The sequence below is a fragment of the Callorhinus ursinus genome, unplaced genomic scaffold (genome assembly GCF_003265705.2).
Source record: "Callorhinus ursinus isolate GAN/ISIS: 27379988/994484 unplaced genomic scaffold, GSC_fseal_2.0 scaffold12, whole genome shotgun sequence".
Classification (NCBI taxonomy): Eukaryota; Metazoa; Chordata; class Mammalia; order Carnivora; family Otariidae; genus Callorhinus; species Callorhinus ursinus.
In genome coordinates this window covers 35906463-35919774 of record NW_027397074.1, presented here as the reverse complement: position 1 = coordinate 35919774, position 13312 = coordinate 35906463, and the positions used below count along the sequence as shown (strand labels likewise).

The following is a 13312-nucleotide window of genomic DNA, read 5'->3' as shown; positions in this document are numbered from 1 at the left end:
ACATCAACATCACTCATCATCAGGGAAATACAAACCAAAACCATAATGAGATACCACCTCACACCAGTTAGAATGGCTAAAATCAACAACACAGGAAACAACAGGTATTGGTGAGGATGCAGAAGAAGGGGAATACTCTTGTGCTGTTGGTGGGAATGCAAACCGGTGCAGCCACTCTGAAAAACAGTATGAAGTTTCCTCAAAAAGTTAAAAATAGAACTACCCAAAACCCAGCAATTGCACTACTAGGTATTTACCTAAACGATAGAAAAATACAGATTCAGAGGGGTTCATGCACCCCGATGTTTATAACAGCATTATCAACCATAGTCAAACTATGGAGAGAGCTCAAATGTCCATCAACCGATGAGTGGATAAATAAGAGGTGGTGTGTATATATATATATATATACATATATATATATATATATATACACAATGGAATATTATTCAGTCATCAAAAAGAATGAAATCTTGCCTTTGCAATGACATGGATGGAGCTAGAGTGTACTCTGCTAAGCAGAATAAGTCAGTCAGAGTAAGACAAATACCATAAGATTTCACTCATATGTGGAATTTAAGAAACAAAACAGATGAACATATGGGAAGGGGGAAAAAGAGAGAAAGAGAGAGGGCAAGAAACTGTAAGAGACCCTTAGTGATAGAGAACAAACTGAGGGTTGATGGAGGGAGGTGGGTGGGGGATGGGCTAAATGGGTGATGGGTTATTAAGGAGGGCACTTGCTATGATGAGTACTGTGTGTTATATGTAAATGATGAATCACTAAATTCTACTCCTGAAACAAATATTACACTATATGTTAACTAGAATTTAAATAAAAATTTGAAAAAAATAAAAATAAAGTAGTGCATCTGTTTAATCTTTCAAATCATTGTCTAATTTTTTAGGCACCAGCAGAAAAAGCATGTAAAGAGACCTGAGATACGCTGAAAAGTATATATTTTTTTCACATACTAATCTGAATTTGAGAGGTACAGCTCACTTCATGAGAGCATTTCAAGTCCCAGCCTTCTGTTGCTCTGCATCACCTAGGGCAGGATTTAGCAAACTACAACCTGAGAATCAAAATCTGCCTGCCACCTACTTTTGTAAGTAAAATTGGAGCGTAGCTACTTCCATTCATTTATGTATTTTCTGTGGCTGTTTTCACCTTACAGTGGTAGAACTGAATAGTTGTGACAGAGATCATATAGCCTACAAAACCTGAAATAGATACTATCTGGCCCTGTATAGAAAACGTCTTCCACCCCCTGCCATAGGGTGTTGTCTTTGCTTACATGGTCAGTGCTAGCTCACTGCCAGAGCACCCACCTTCCAGGCTAGGCGAAGAGAACAAAACACCAAGTGGATAGCAAACAATTTCATTTCCAAAGACCAACCTGAACTTGCACAGATTATGTCTCATTTACTCCATGGTCAAGGGGTAGACATGTGCTCAGCAAAAATGAAGTGGGTCAGAAATGTGCCCAGTTAACATATGTGTGGGTGGGTCTGTTACTAAAAGGAAAAAAAGTAAGTAGATACTGGGGAACGCTGAGCAGTTTCTGCCACAGTTGTTGGGGGGGGGTAGGTGGAAATAAGAGTGGAAATAAATAAACCTCTTGAAACATCTGCCTTCATTGAATGAATTTTGACAATTGAAAGCACTTCACAAAGTAGGAGACTGTTTTCCAGGAATTTTGTCTTTTCCTTACTTATTCTTAGTTAAATGTAATTCACCCAAAAACTGGTAATGCTAATATTTTAAAGAGCAGATCATCATATTTGGTATCTGTTTTCTTTCAGTGACTAGAAAGCCTTCAGTCTGGGCAATGGTAACTTTAGCCTGTTATGTATGCCTCCTCTTCTTCTTACTCTATAACATACCTCAATGTCATTTCAATGACGGTACCTACAAATTCAGTTGCTTCAGGAGCATTTTTACACTTCCTCTGCATCTTCCTGGCACACATATACACATATAAACAAGATATGTGCTCAACAACTTAATATTCACTTATATGTTTGAATGCTTTTTTTAAAAGATTTTATTTATTTGACAGCAAGACAGTGAGAGAGGGAACACAAGCAGGGGGAGTGGGAGAGGGAGAAGCAGGCTTCCCTCTGAGCAGGGACCCTGGTGAGGCTTGATCCCAAGACCCCAGGATCGTGACCTGAGCCAGAGGCAGACACATAATGACTGAGTCACCCAGGCACCCCGGTATATGTTTGAATGCTTTATGTTAGCAAGTCCCCATAAGAGGTATTCCAAGGAATGCGAAGATAGGCTTATTAAATAGGGCAGAGTCAGCAAACTACAGTTCAAGAGTCAAATCCAGCCCACTACATGATGTTGTAAATGAAGTTTCAGAGACCACAGCCATTCTTTTTCATTTACATATTGTCTATGGCTACCTTTATACTACAAAAGCAAAGTTGAGTAGTTCAGCGGAGATTGTATGACCTGTAAAAAGCCTAAATTACTATTTTGCCAATTAAAAAGAAAGTTTGCCAATCCCTGAACTACAACATTCTGAGGAGCCCTTACTTTCATTTGAACTCAGGATTATAAGTAGAATAGCAATAAGTGAGTTTGAATGTAAGCAAGAATTTAACTCTAAGTATGGATAAACCCTAGAATTGATTTCCTTTTACATTTCTTGAAATTTTTCCTGGAGCTTCTAAGGGCAGAAAAGATACTGATTTCATTTGGAAATATTTTAACAAAATGAATAGTAAGTTTAATGAGGCTTAATGGTTCCTCCCATTGGGATGAACTGTTTCAAATCAGTTATATAAACTTAACTATATTTACTATGCATATTTACTGTGAAACCAAATATCCACAAAAGCATTTTCTTTTTTAAAGATTATGTATTTATTTATTTGACAGATATAGAGAGTACAGGGGGGAGAGGCAGGGAGAGGGAGAAGCAGGCTTCCCGCTGAGCAGAGAGCCCAATGTGGAGCTCCATCCCAGGACCCTGGGATTATGAACTGAGCCGAAGGCAGACACTTAGCTGACCGAGCCACCCAGGCACCTCTCCAAAAGATCATTTTAAAATTAGAGTAGATGTTTCAAAAGAAGAAGAGAAAAACAATTTCACTTATTTCTGTTCCATAATTATATTTATAAACAAAAAACAGAGTCAATCATTACAACTTAGATTTTAACATTTTTGCTCTACTTGTGTCCCCAGGATTAGAACCTTGTAGGATAAACTGAAATTATTTTGGTATAAGCAGAAGTATTAATCTTGAGATTTTTTTACATTTTGGGTTTTTTTTTAAATTTTGGGATTTTTTAAAAATCTTGGGATATTTTTAAATTATTGCTACAGACATACCTATTAAGACATTCTTAATAAATTCCCTAATATTTTAATATTAATATTTCAAACCAATCCTATGCATTGGGTTCCATTAATTTTGCTTCAGTTTCCTTTGTGATAAGGTTATTGAAATATTCACCCCCTTGCATAAAATCATAAAGAATTTTAGTCCAAGAAAAATGTTTCAAGTCCCATGATAGCTTCTGACATCTATTTTATTAAATTTTACTTTTAAATGTCTCTCATGTTTCTCTTCAATAAGTGTCTTAATATATTTTGTTGTCAAACTAGATTCTCACAAGATGAGGTATTTAATCCACTTACGTTTGCGCTTAAAAGAGAAGTTATGAGAAATATTTAACAACTAAAAATCAAGTATAAAATGTGTCCAAATATTAAAAAACACATTAAGTTAAACAAGAGTTAGAAAGCATGTTACTGCTTGCCAAAAAAATAAATAATTCTCCCATTTACTTATCCTTTAACCAATGTTGAAATTCTAATTCATTTTTTATTTCTCAGTCTTCTCTTTGAAAGAAGTTGAGTAAAAATCAATAGGTAATCATAATCAAGGATCTCATACTCATTAACATCTTTCAAGAACATATATTTCAATCTTCTTTACCTAACACAATGCACACTTGGGGGTGAAGAATAAACGCGAGAAAAGAAAATCAACTAAAGGACAAAAGAGTAAGGGAGAACATAGACACAAATGGGGTAAAAGAAAAAAATGAATGAGAGAAGAATTCAAGATGATACTGCTTTAATAGTATCTGGGAGTACACAGGGGAGGCTAGGAAGAAAAGGAATTGTGCTGACCTGTAAGAAATAGGCTGTTTCTGGGAGCTGTCCAATGTACTAACAGCAGCCACACAACTTACCTCCTTAGTAGGAATTATCTTTGGGAATTCTTCCTGGGACAAAGGCCTCTCTTTACTCACCCTTTAAGGCTATTTCTTCTAATCCATCTTTAAAACAATTTTCTAACATGTTATTCTGCTCTTCCATGTCTTCTTAAAAATCCCTACACTGAAAAATAAATATAGCTACTGGCAAAGAAGGAAAAATGAACCCTTCTTCGTTAAAATATTAGAGATATTATGAAAACAGTAAAACTTCATTTTCCTTATACCAAATTTTAAATTTCCTTTCATCTCAAAAACATGATCTAATGATAACTCTTAAATCTCCCTTAAATAGAATTCAGTGTAGTTTCCACTTTTAAGTCCTGTAGGGCAGTACCAATCAATGAGGAAAATAAGCCAGATGGAAGTGAAGATTTATCTTTGTTCACAAATACCAATCCGCAATTTAAAAGTCCAAAGACTTTGCAACAGAGGGTGAGCTGATAGACCCATTGGCTTATCAAAGGGTAAATCGCGTTTCTGAAAGGAGACTGAAGATGTTTTGTTTTGGGGGAGGGAGAGTTTGCTTTGCCCTCCCGCCCCCCCCCCCACTCTGGGGTTAGTGAAGTACACTCAGAGAAAATATCAGGAGCCTCCTTTTTTTCATTTTATTGCCGTCATAACTTTTGCCCTGAAGTAAAATCTTTCACTTTACATGAGTAGGAGATAAGTAGGGAAAGGAAAGTCAAGTATCTCAGTTGTTAGGCTGATTACAACAAAACCGACTTTAGAAGTCAGGGTTTGTAACGCGGCAGGAGAGCTGTTTCGATGCCCTGGAAGGAGAAAGCCGGTTCCAACAGCGACTCTTGGGAATGCGCTCTCCGCTCCCCCCCTACCGTGCTTACTTAAGCTAATGGAAGATCTTGCCTTTCAGTAGCCGCTGCACTGGGATACCAGACAAACAGCTCCCCTCGACCCCTGGCAGAAAGGGCCCCTCTTCAGGACATCATTAAAAGCACATGCACTTGTTTCACACCCATTGGCAGCCTCGGGTGGCAAGATTCAGGACTTCTACTCTGAAGCCAAGGAGAAGCCAGAGTGGTGGAAAACATCCTTGCTTTGAAAATCCAAAGCTAAATTAAAGAGCTACATGAGATAAGGAGCCTGAAGAATATTAGTTGGCTGCGGGGGGTGAGGAGAGACACAAAAAGCACAGCAGGTAAGAGGCTGGGGGTTTGTTGCCAAACTGTCCCAGGTGGCGCATCGAAAAGGATCTCAGAATTGGAGGCCTATCCCTTTGAGACTTCCATGCGTGTTCAAGCTTGTCTTCTTCCATCAGTTTCCAGAGGACGATATTGTCCGAGCCTTCCCTATCGGTGCCACTAATCCTGTTATCAACTTGGTTATAAATATTAATCCCCCTGGCCCTTCGGTGATGGTGCCGCATCAGATTCAGAGCTGTTAGGAGTCTCGCCCCTCCCTGGGAGAAACCGATGCGAGGCAGGGCCAAGTCGATGCGATGGCGGCTTATCCGGAGAGGTGCGTGGACGCCACCGTGCTGGACTTCGTCGCAGACCTGTCCCTGGCCTCCCCTGGGCACCCTCTCCTCTGCGACTTCGTACCCGGGGTTCCCTTTGGGGACCGGGACCTTGTGCTCCGAGAGGGAAGACGCGGGAGGCTGGCACGTTTTGAGGAGGAGGACCCAGAAGAGGAGGGCGAAGTAGACGAGGGGGAGGAGGAGGAGGAGGAGGAAGAGGAGCATGGGAGAGGCGCCTCCCCGCTGGGCCGTCCCAAGAGGAAAAGGGTGATCACCTATGCTCAGCGCCAGGCAGCCAACATCCGCGAGAGGAAGAGGATGTTCAACCTCAACGAGGCCTTCGACCAGCTGCGAAGGAAGGTGCCCACTTTTGCTTACGAGAAGAGGCTGTCCCGAATCGAGACCCTACGCCTGGCCATCGTCTACATTTCCTTCATGACCGAGCTCTTGGAAGGCTGCGAAAAGAAGGAAACCGGCTGAGGCGGAGTGGGATGGGGGGGGTCTGTCCCCTCCTCCTGGGCGCGCGCGGCCTTGGGGTGCTTCGGGATCCGGCAGGATGCGGCCGAAAGGCCAGGAGGGACTCTTCAAGACAGAATGTCTGGCCTTCTGGAGTTTGGTTTGGAGTTGCGAAATCCCCACAGCCCTCGAGATGAGTGGCAGCCGTAGTTAATATACACGCGAACGCTCTCCGTGGAGTCTGGGGCAGGGGCGGGCGTGGCGCCTTAGGAGTTAGAACGCGCTGGGCTTGTTGACGCGAGCGCCCAGAAACAGCTTCTGCCGCCTATTGGGTGAGGAGCTAATCCTCTCCCCAAACTGCAGACTTCGGGGGCTTCTGTAGAGTCCAAAAATCTTCTCTTTTCCTTAAAAAGAAAGAAAAAGAAAAGAAATAGACGTTCTTACTTTTTTTTTTTTTTTTTTTAATTCTCAAGAGTCAGTTCTGCCCAGTCTCTGGCAGGCGCTCCGGTCCCGCCCGCGCCCTTAGCGCGGGGCGGGGGGAGGGGGGGTGTCCTGCGACAGAAACATTTGCAAGGGGTGCGGGGTCTTCTGAGAGGCCAAGGGACTCCGGACCTCTGGTCTGGTCCTCTTTGGCTTGTCTAGAGACAGAAGGAAGGAAATAAGGAAGGAAGGGGAGTGCGGGGGACAGACGACCTCTGAGGAGGGACATCATTCTCCCCTCTCTTCCCCTTAACTCGCAGAACCGGAAACCTTGTTCGGGTCGCTCCAGGACACCGACGCTTGAACCCGGAGGTGGACTGGGGTTGCTCGGGCTCAAGCGTCGGGGATTCTCCTGGGCTTGCCTCGGGATGTTAGGCTCTCGGAACTTTGGCCGCAGAGCGGGGCGTCCCCCCTGCGCTTCCGGGAGAATGACCTGGTCTTCCCAGGCGCAGCGCAGTTTGAGCGCGCACTTTAAAATTTTTAGCTGTAGGTAGAGAAGATACCTTTCTTTGTAGCCGCATCTAGGAACGGGCAAAGCAAAAACTCAAAGGAGGAGATGCATTCTTCCATTTTGGAAAATGTGTGTGATGGAGATGAGGTTGAAGCAGAACCTAGGCGAGGGCCCCCACCTCTGGTTTGGATCCTCTGCCATTCCAGGGTTTTTCCTTCTGGGCGACCTGCTAACACCTGAACTGGGGTTCTTCAGATAGGAGTAGGTAAGTGAGGAACCTGAGTGAACAAGCCCCGCCTAATCGTAAATTCAGAAATTCTAAAGGATAAAGCCCAATACTTTATTTTGCCACTTCACGTCATACACCTTTGTGCACACACATACAATATACATACACACAATTCTCCCTATTATACTTTTAGGAATATAATTCATTTTTTATTAATAAGTACGATATATTCATCCTAGAAAGTTTGGAAAACAAAAGTAAAAAAAATGAAATTTAAATCACTCCACATTACCATAGTTAGCATTTTTATTTCCTTCTTTTTTTCTGTACAGATATAAATTAAATATGCTTAACAAATTTGAGATACTTTTAGATATTGATCTTTTTCCATTCAGCAATATAGAATGGGCACTTTTCCCTGGCTTTAAATATTATTCAAACATAATTTTGATTACTGTATATTATTGCTGTAATGATGTATCACAATTTAGTGCCAGTTCTTTACAAGTAGATAGCTAAGATACTTCCTTTTTTAAAAAATAAACGATGATGCAAAGAGCATTCTTCTAAATGTCTTCTCTGCCTGTGATAATTTCCTGGTATTAGATAACTAGAAGTAAAATTTCTTCATCAAATGTACATTTAAGTTTGTGGCTACAAATGGCTTGTCTTTCAGGTGGGTTCTGCCAGTCCACACTCCCGCCCACCAGCATTGCAGGGATTTGCTTTGTCTCTCAAGTGTCTTTATTTAAAATTTTTCTTAGTTCTTCTATCTATAGGAACTGAAATAGTTCTGAAATGACTACCCTACCAAAGATGATTTCATATTTTGATTGTCTTTTCACCATATCTTTCCACCTCTACCATACCATCAGTATAACAGGTAAAAGGAAAAAAAATGTAACCAGATAAGATTAAAAAAAAACAAAACAGCAAAATCAGGGAGTGTATTTTTTTTTATTCTCTAGTGCCTTTAATAAAATGAACTGAAATTTGGACAATGACCTCTATATCAGTTTTATAAAGTAAAACTACTCATTCTCTTCTTTTTCTAGATAACTTTTTGGTCACTGAGACTAGCGTATCTTCCTCTATTTTTAAAGATAAATTTAAAGTTACTCATTTTAATATGTTGAAAGAACATAACTAATTATTTCTCAACTTTTCATTAAACAGTATTGTTTCCCAACTTCTTATGGAGTGCTGGTGACTCCATCAATACTTCATGCTTATCCAGTTATTTATTTAATCAGTGAAAAATGTGTTGACATTTTACATATAGAGTGGGTTCAAAATTGAAAGAACTTGCACAGTCTCCCTTCCTTCCCCCATATAAAGTCCTCCTGAGAATTAAACATCATGTAAAAAAAAAGTTGATGTTTTTTTTTTTAAAAATGGTTCAACTCTAGGAATCATCAATATTTTTTTGAAAACCAGAAATTTAAAAAAGAAATCTGTGTAGACAAAGGACCTCAAAAAAATCACTGGGTCCTAAAGAGTAAATACAAGCCTCCATCATCCTTAACCCCGTCCATACTCTGAACCATTCTGTCATATTCTTAGGAAGCACTTAATATCCTACAGTGAATACCTCTTCAGCATAGTAAATAATATCTAAAAAGACTCTATATGAAAAGTGATTTCTTCATTATCACTAAAATATTTATGTCCACCAATCTTGAATCTGTTAAAGTGCAAATGTTTTGTTCTTTGTAAATGTTTTTGTATGTTTAGAAGCTGCTTTAAAATGTCAAAGTCTCTTAAGGTACTTTCTTAATCATTGTACTGATAGAATAATTTGAAGCCAAATAAGGATTATAAACACAAAAGAAATGGATTGACTTATTTCTCACACCAAATCCTCCATAGAGATAAGACAAAATCATCTGCATCTTGAACATGAATCCACTACACCTCCATATTTCGACACTCAACTTTTCTAAGCAATATGACCATTCTAGTTTTTTTATATAAGATCCATAAATTTAGTGTACTTTTATTTTTTTCCTGTAGTTGACATATTTCCTGTAGTTGTAATATTGTCACACACAATATTACATTAGTTTCAGGCATACAAAAAAATGATTCAACAACTCTATACATTATGCTATGCTCACCACAGATGCAGCTGCCATCTGTCAGTGTACATTTTTTAAGATTGATTGATTGATTGATTTACCTGGGAGAGAGAGAGAGAGAGTGAGCTTGAGCGAGTATGGGGGCGCTGGGAGAGGGAAAGAGAAACCCAAGCAGGCTGCTCTGCAGTGAGTACCATGCCTAACATAAGGCGGGACTTGATCTCAGGACCCTGAAATCACAACCTAAGCCTGAGCCAAAACCAAGAGTCAGATGGTTAACCAACCTCACCACCCAGGTGCCCCCAGTGTACTTTTTAGTACAAGTGATTTTAGTCTATAACACATCCTATGTTAAAATGTTTTATTCTTTATCTTTTAAACATGAATAAAATATAAGTAGATATTGGTTTTTTAATATCTTCCACCAATTAAAAAAGTCCTAATGTCAATAACTTCTGGAAAATTGTAAAAATGTTTTTGAAATCTATAAGTTATTTGGATATTTGGAAACTAAGTATCATTTCAGATGTTGCTTGGAGGTGATTTATTTATACACAATTTACTGACTGAAACTTGCCTTTTGGTCTCAAACTAAGTTCTCCATAATTATCCAGTTACTATTAGTATTCAGACACGTAAACCAAGAAAAGATCTAAATGAAATCATATTTGAAAGACATAGTCAGACTTTCCAAGGAAAGTAAAAATAATCAGAAGCCTTTGACATCAACAGGCAGCTATTCAAGGCGATCATCTTTTACGGTTGCGAATGTGAAAGCAGATTTTGGCAAAATTAACACTGAAAACTGAACCAAATATTATGCTAGTATGCATAATTCCTGCATGAACATACAATTAAAACCCTTGGATTGGTATTTATTATTGCATTTGTCAGCATTTCCATTATAAAAACACAATGGTGGAAGGTTTATAACAAAGCTATAAAAATTCTGATTTGAAATCTGATAAGCAGAGTTTAGCATAACTGTTTCCTTAATTAAAAATCTCCAAAGAAAATTTCAAAGGTAATGAACACTTAGGTACATTTTATAATATGAGCTTCCAAAGTGAACCTGCAATTTGAAAAACCAAGAGATTGTATTTAATACAAAATGTAAATTATTTTGTTTTTATCAAAAATAAATGGTAGATTAATACTGAATTTTAAGTACTAAATCCACTTCTTATAGGGTGATATTATTTCATTAAATTATCTTTAATGTAAAATAAAAAAATGTTTAAGTTTTGTTATATATCTATATATCTATATCTTGGTGCAAGTTCACTCAAAGGTTCCTGAACTTTGCCAACATTCTGGGTGAAGTTAGTCCTAGTTTCTGGTCAGTGCCCTCTTTTCCTGTGAATGCTGGACTAAAAACGTTTGCAAAACAAGAGTCAGCATTTCTGACCATTTTGTTTTGACTTTGGGGTTTCTTTGAATCCAAAGCTCAAAACCAAACCTGGCGGAGGAAGAGAAGGAAAGGAAAGAAGCCATGCAAACTTACATGAATAAAATACCAGAAAGATGGAAAAAACTTCAAGTCTCTATAAACCAAAGCCGATAAATTTCCACAACTTTCTCTGTGACCCCAAATTTTTAGTTCTCTGCCTGAAACATACTCCATAAAGAAATATAAGGAAATGCAAAGAATAGTACGAATGTATTTTAAAATATTCTTTATAGTTAATATTTGGCAGAATCATACCCTTAATCTTGCAGAAAGCAAAGAACTTTTAATGTTCAGTGAAACCAAAAATTTAATAAATATGATGGAAATTATAATAAAATGACTTATGGTTACTTAGTGCTTTATGGTTTTCAAAGCACCACTCACAAACCTCCTCTCATTTGATCCTCCCAAATGGATTTCAACAGGATCGAGAGTCTCTCTATTAAAGTGAGTCATCAGTGTACCATCTTAAAAATTCATTCACTCATTGAAATCAGCATGATACTGAGACACCTAAAGAGGGCCAATGGTCACATATAAGCAACACATTACTTTGAAAGATATTGTTTCCAAAGATCAAAAGCACCTTAACACACTTTGTTGATGATAAATTATACAAAAGGCTAGTAGAGTCTGGCTCCCTCAAAGGCCAAATTTTACCACCTTCTATTCAGAGCTCTGTGAAAGAGATTTCCACCTGCAGTCAGCAAACACAGATGACCTCAAAGCAGCTGTGACAGACACCTTTTTATAATTTCCAGTCTTCAAAAGGGAGGAAAATATCTATGAGAATTTGGAAATAGATCAAACAGTTGGTGTACAATAAAAGGCAGCAGCATCACATATATGTGTTTGAATGAGTGAACAAATGAAGGAATTATGATTACACAATTATTTTACTGCAGATAATTTTGTGATTTCTCCAAAACTTAGTAAAATCACAAGCTGTATTTATTACCAATCAGATCTTGAACTGACTATATTTAGTCCTATAGGTTAGTGAAATGTTGGCTATATTTAATCCCATGGTTTAGTGAAATGTTGAAGTTAGAAATGGTCTCAAGAAGAAAAACCAAATAATTGGATTATTAGGTCTGGAAATAGTAACAATATCTATAATAAAAGGTAATAATATCTATAATCCTATTTATTGTATTACTTACATGACAGCACTTGTTCTAAATACAGTTGGATTCTTTACATAACTATTAAAGTTCAAATAATAAGTTTAGGATATAAACACTGATCATCCTAGCAGTGATGAGGACAGTATGGAATAGAGAAGTTAAATAACTTTCCCAGGCTCAATCAGCTAATAAACAGTAAAACTAAGATTTATACCCAGTCAAGGATTTGAGACCAAATTCTTAAGAGACTGAGGTTATTTGTGAATGAATATATGATTATTATTTTTAAATAGAAATGATGTAGTAAAAATATGTATCCTTTATCTTTCCTGAGGATCAGAAATGTGGACATGGATTTATCATGTACCAAAGGGATATAGTATCTGCAATTAGATTGGTCAAGGTTGATTACTGGTGTAGTAAGTTTTTGAAGAGGCCTTGAAATAACCTTCTATGGATATTTTAAAGCGAAAACTTTCCTCTAGTGGCTTCAGGGCAATCCTACCAGAAGAGAAGAGACAAAACTCTTTTGGTGAACATAATGATTATAAACACAAGCTCTGGAATTTGACAGAAGCAGGTTTGAATTGCAAATGCATTACATCATATTATGGAAGCCAAAACAACTTATTTAGCCTTGTTGACCCTCAGTTTATTCATCTTTAAAATAGGGATAATAACATTATCCCCCCATAGGGCCCTTATAAGGACTGACTGAAGTATGTATGCAGAGTAAATGGTGTGCAAGCGCTCAGTAAATGGTAACTACTATTAAGATACTCATTATCGTCAACATCATCACCACCATCACCATCATATCCCTTCCAATTCTATGGCAACAAAACTCTATGAAAAAAGGCATCACCTTTACCACCAATGGTAATATATGAAAGTACAAAATCTGTAAAAAGCAGAACTCATTATAAAGTACATTTAAATAAGTTGAAAATAATCAGATACATTTTTTTTCCTCTGATATTTTTTATTCCTGAAATACTTGAATGTCAGCATTTCATTCTGGTCTATGCATCTTTCTAAGTGGAACAATACACACCCAACCTGAACAGAGAGATCAAAACCCCTTCCTTTAACCTTCTACTGCAATAGCATATATATTAAAAAAGAAAGGATAGGTAAGTGACTTTAAATTTGAGACAAAATGATCTCAATTCATGCAGAAGAAAGTTCTATGCCATCAGCAGCCTAGACATTACACTTAAGTATATATTTTCTAAATAAGTGTGCATTTATTCAAATCAGATAATTTCTGATGGAATAGTTCTGTATTTTAATTGCAACAGTACTTGCACTGACCTACATATGT

At 38.0% G+C, this 13312-nt stretch overlaps 1 protein-coding gene across 1 annotated transcript; it reads left to right on the top strand.

The window, feature by feature from the left end:
• The first annotated feature begins 2890 nt into the window (after positions 1–2890).
• Positions 2891–6558, top strand: FERD3L (Fer3 like bHLH transcription factor). The gene has a single exon (XM_073898935.1). The coding sequence runs from the start codon at positions 5700–5702 to the stop codon at positions 6195–6197; it is 498 nt and encodes a 165-aa protein (XP_073755036.1). The 5' UTR covers positions 2891–5699; the 3' UTR covers positions 6198–6558.
• The last annotated feature ends 6754 nt before the right edge of the window (positions 6559–13312 follow it).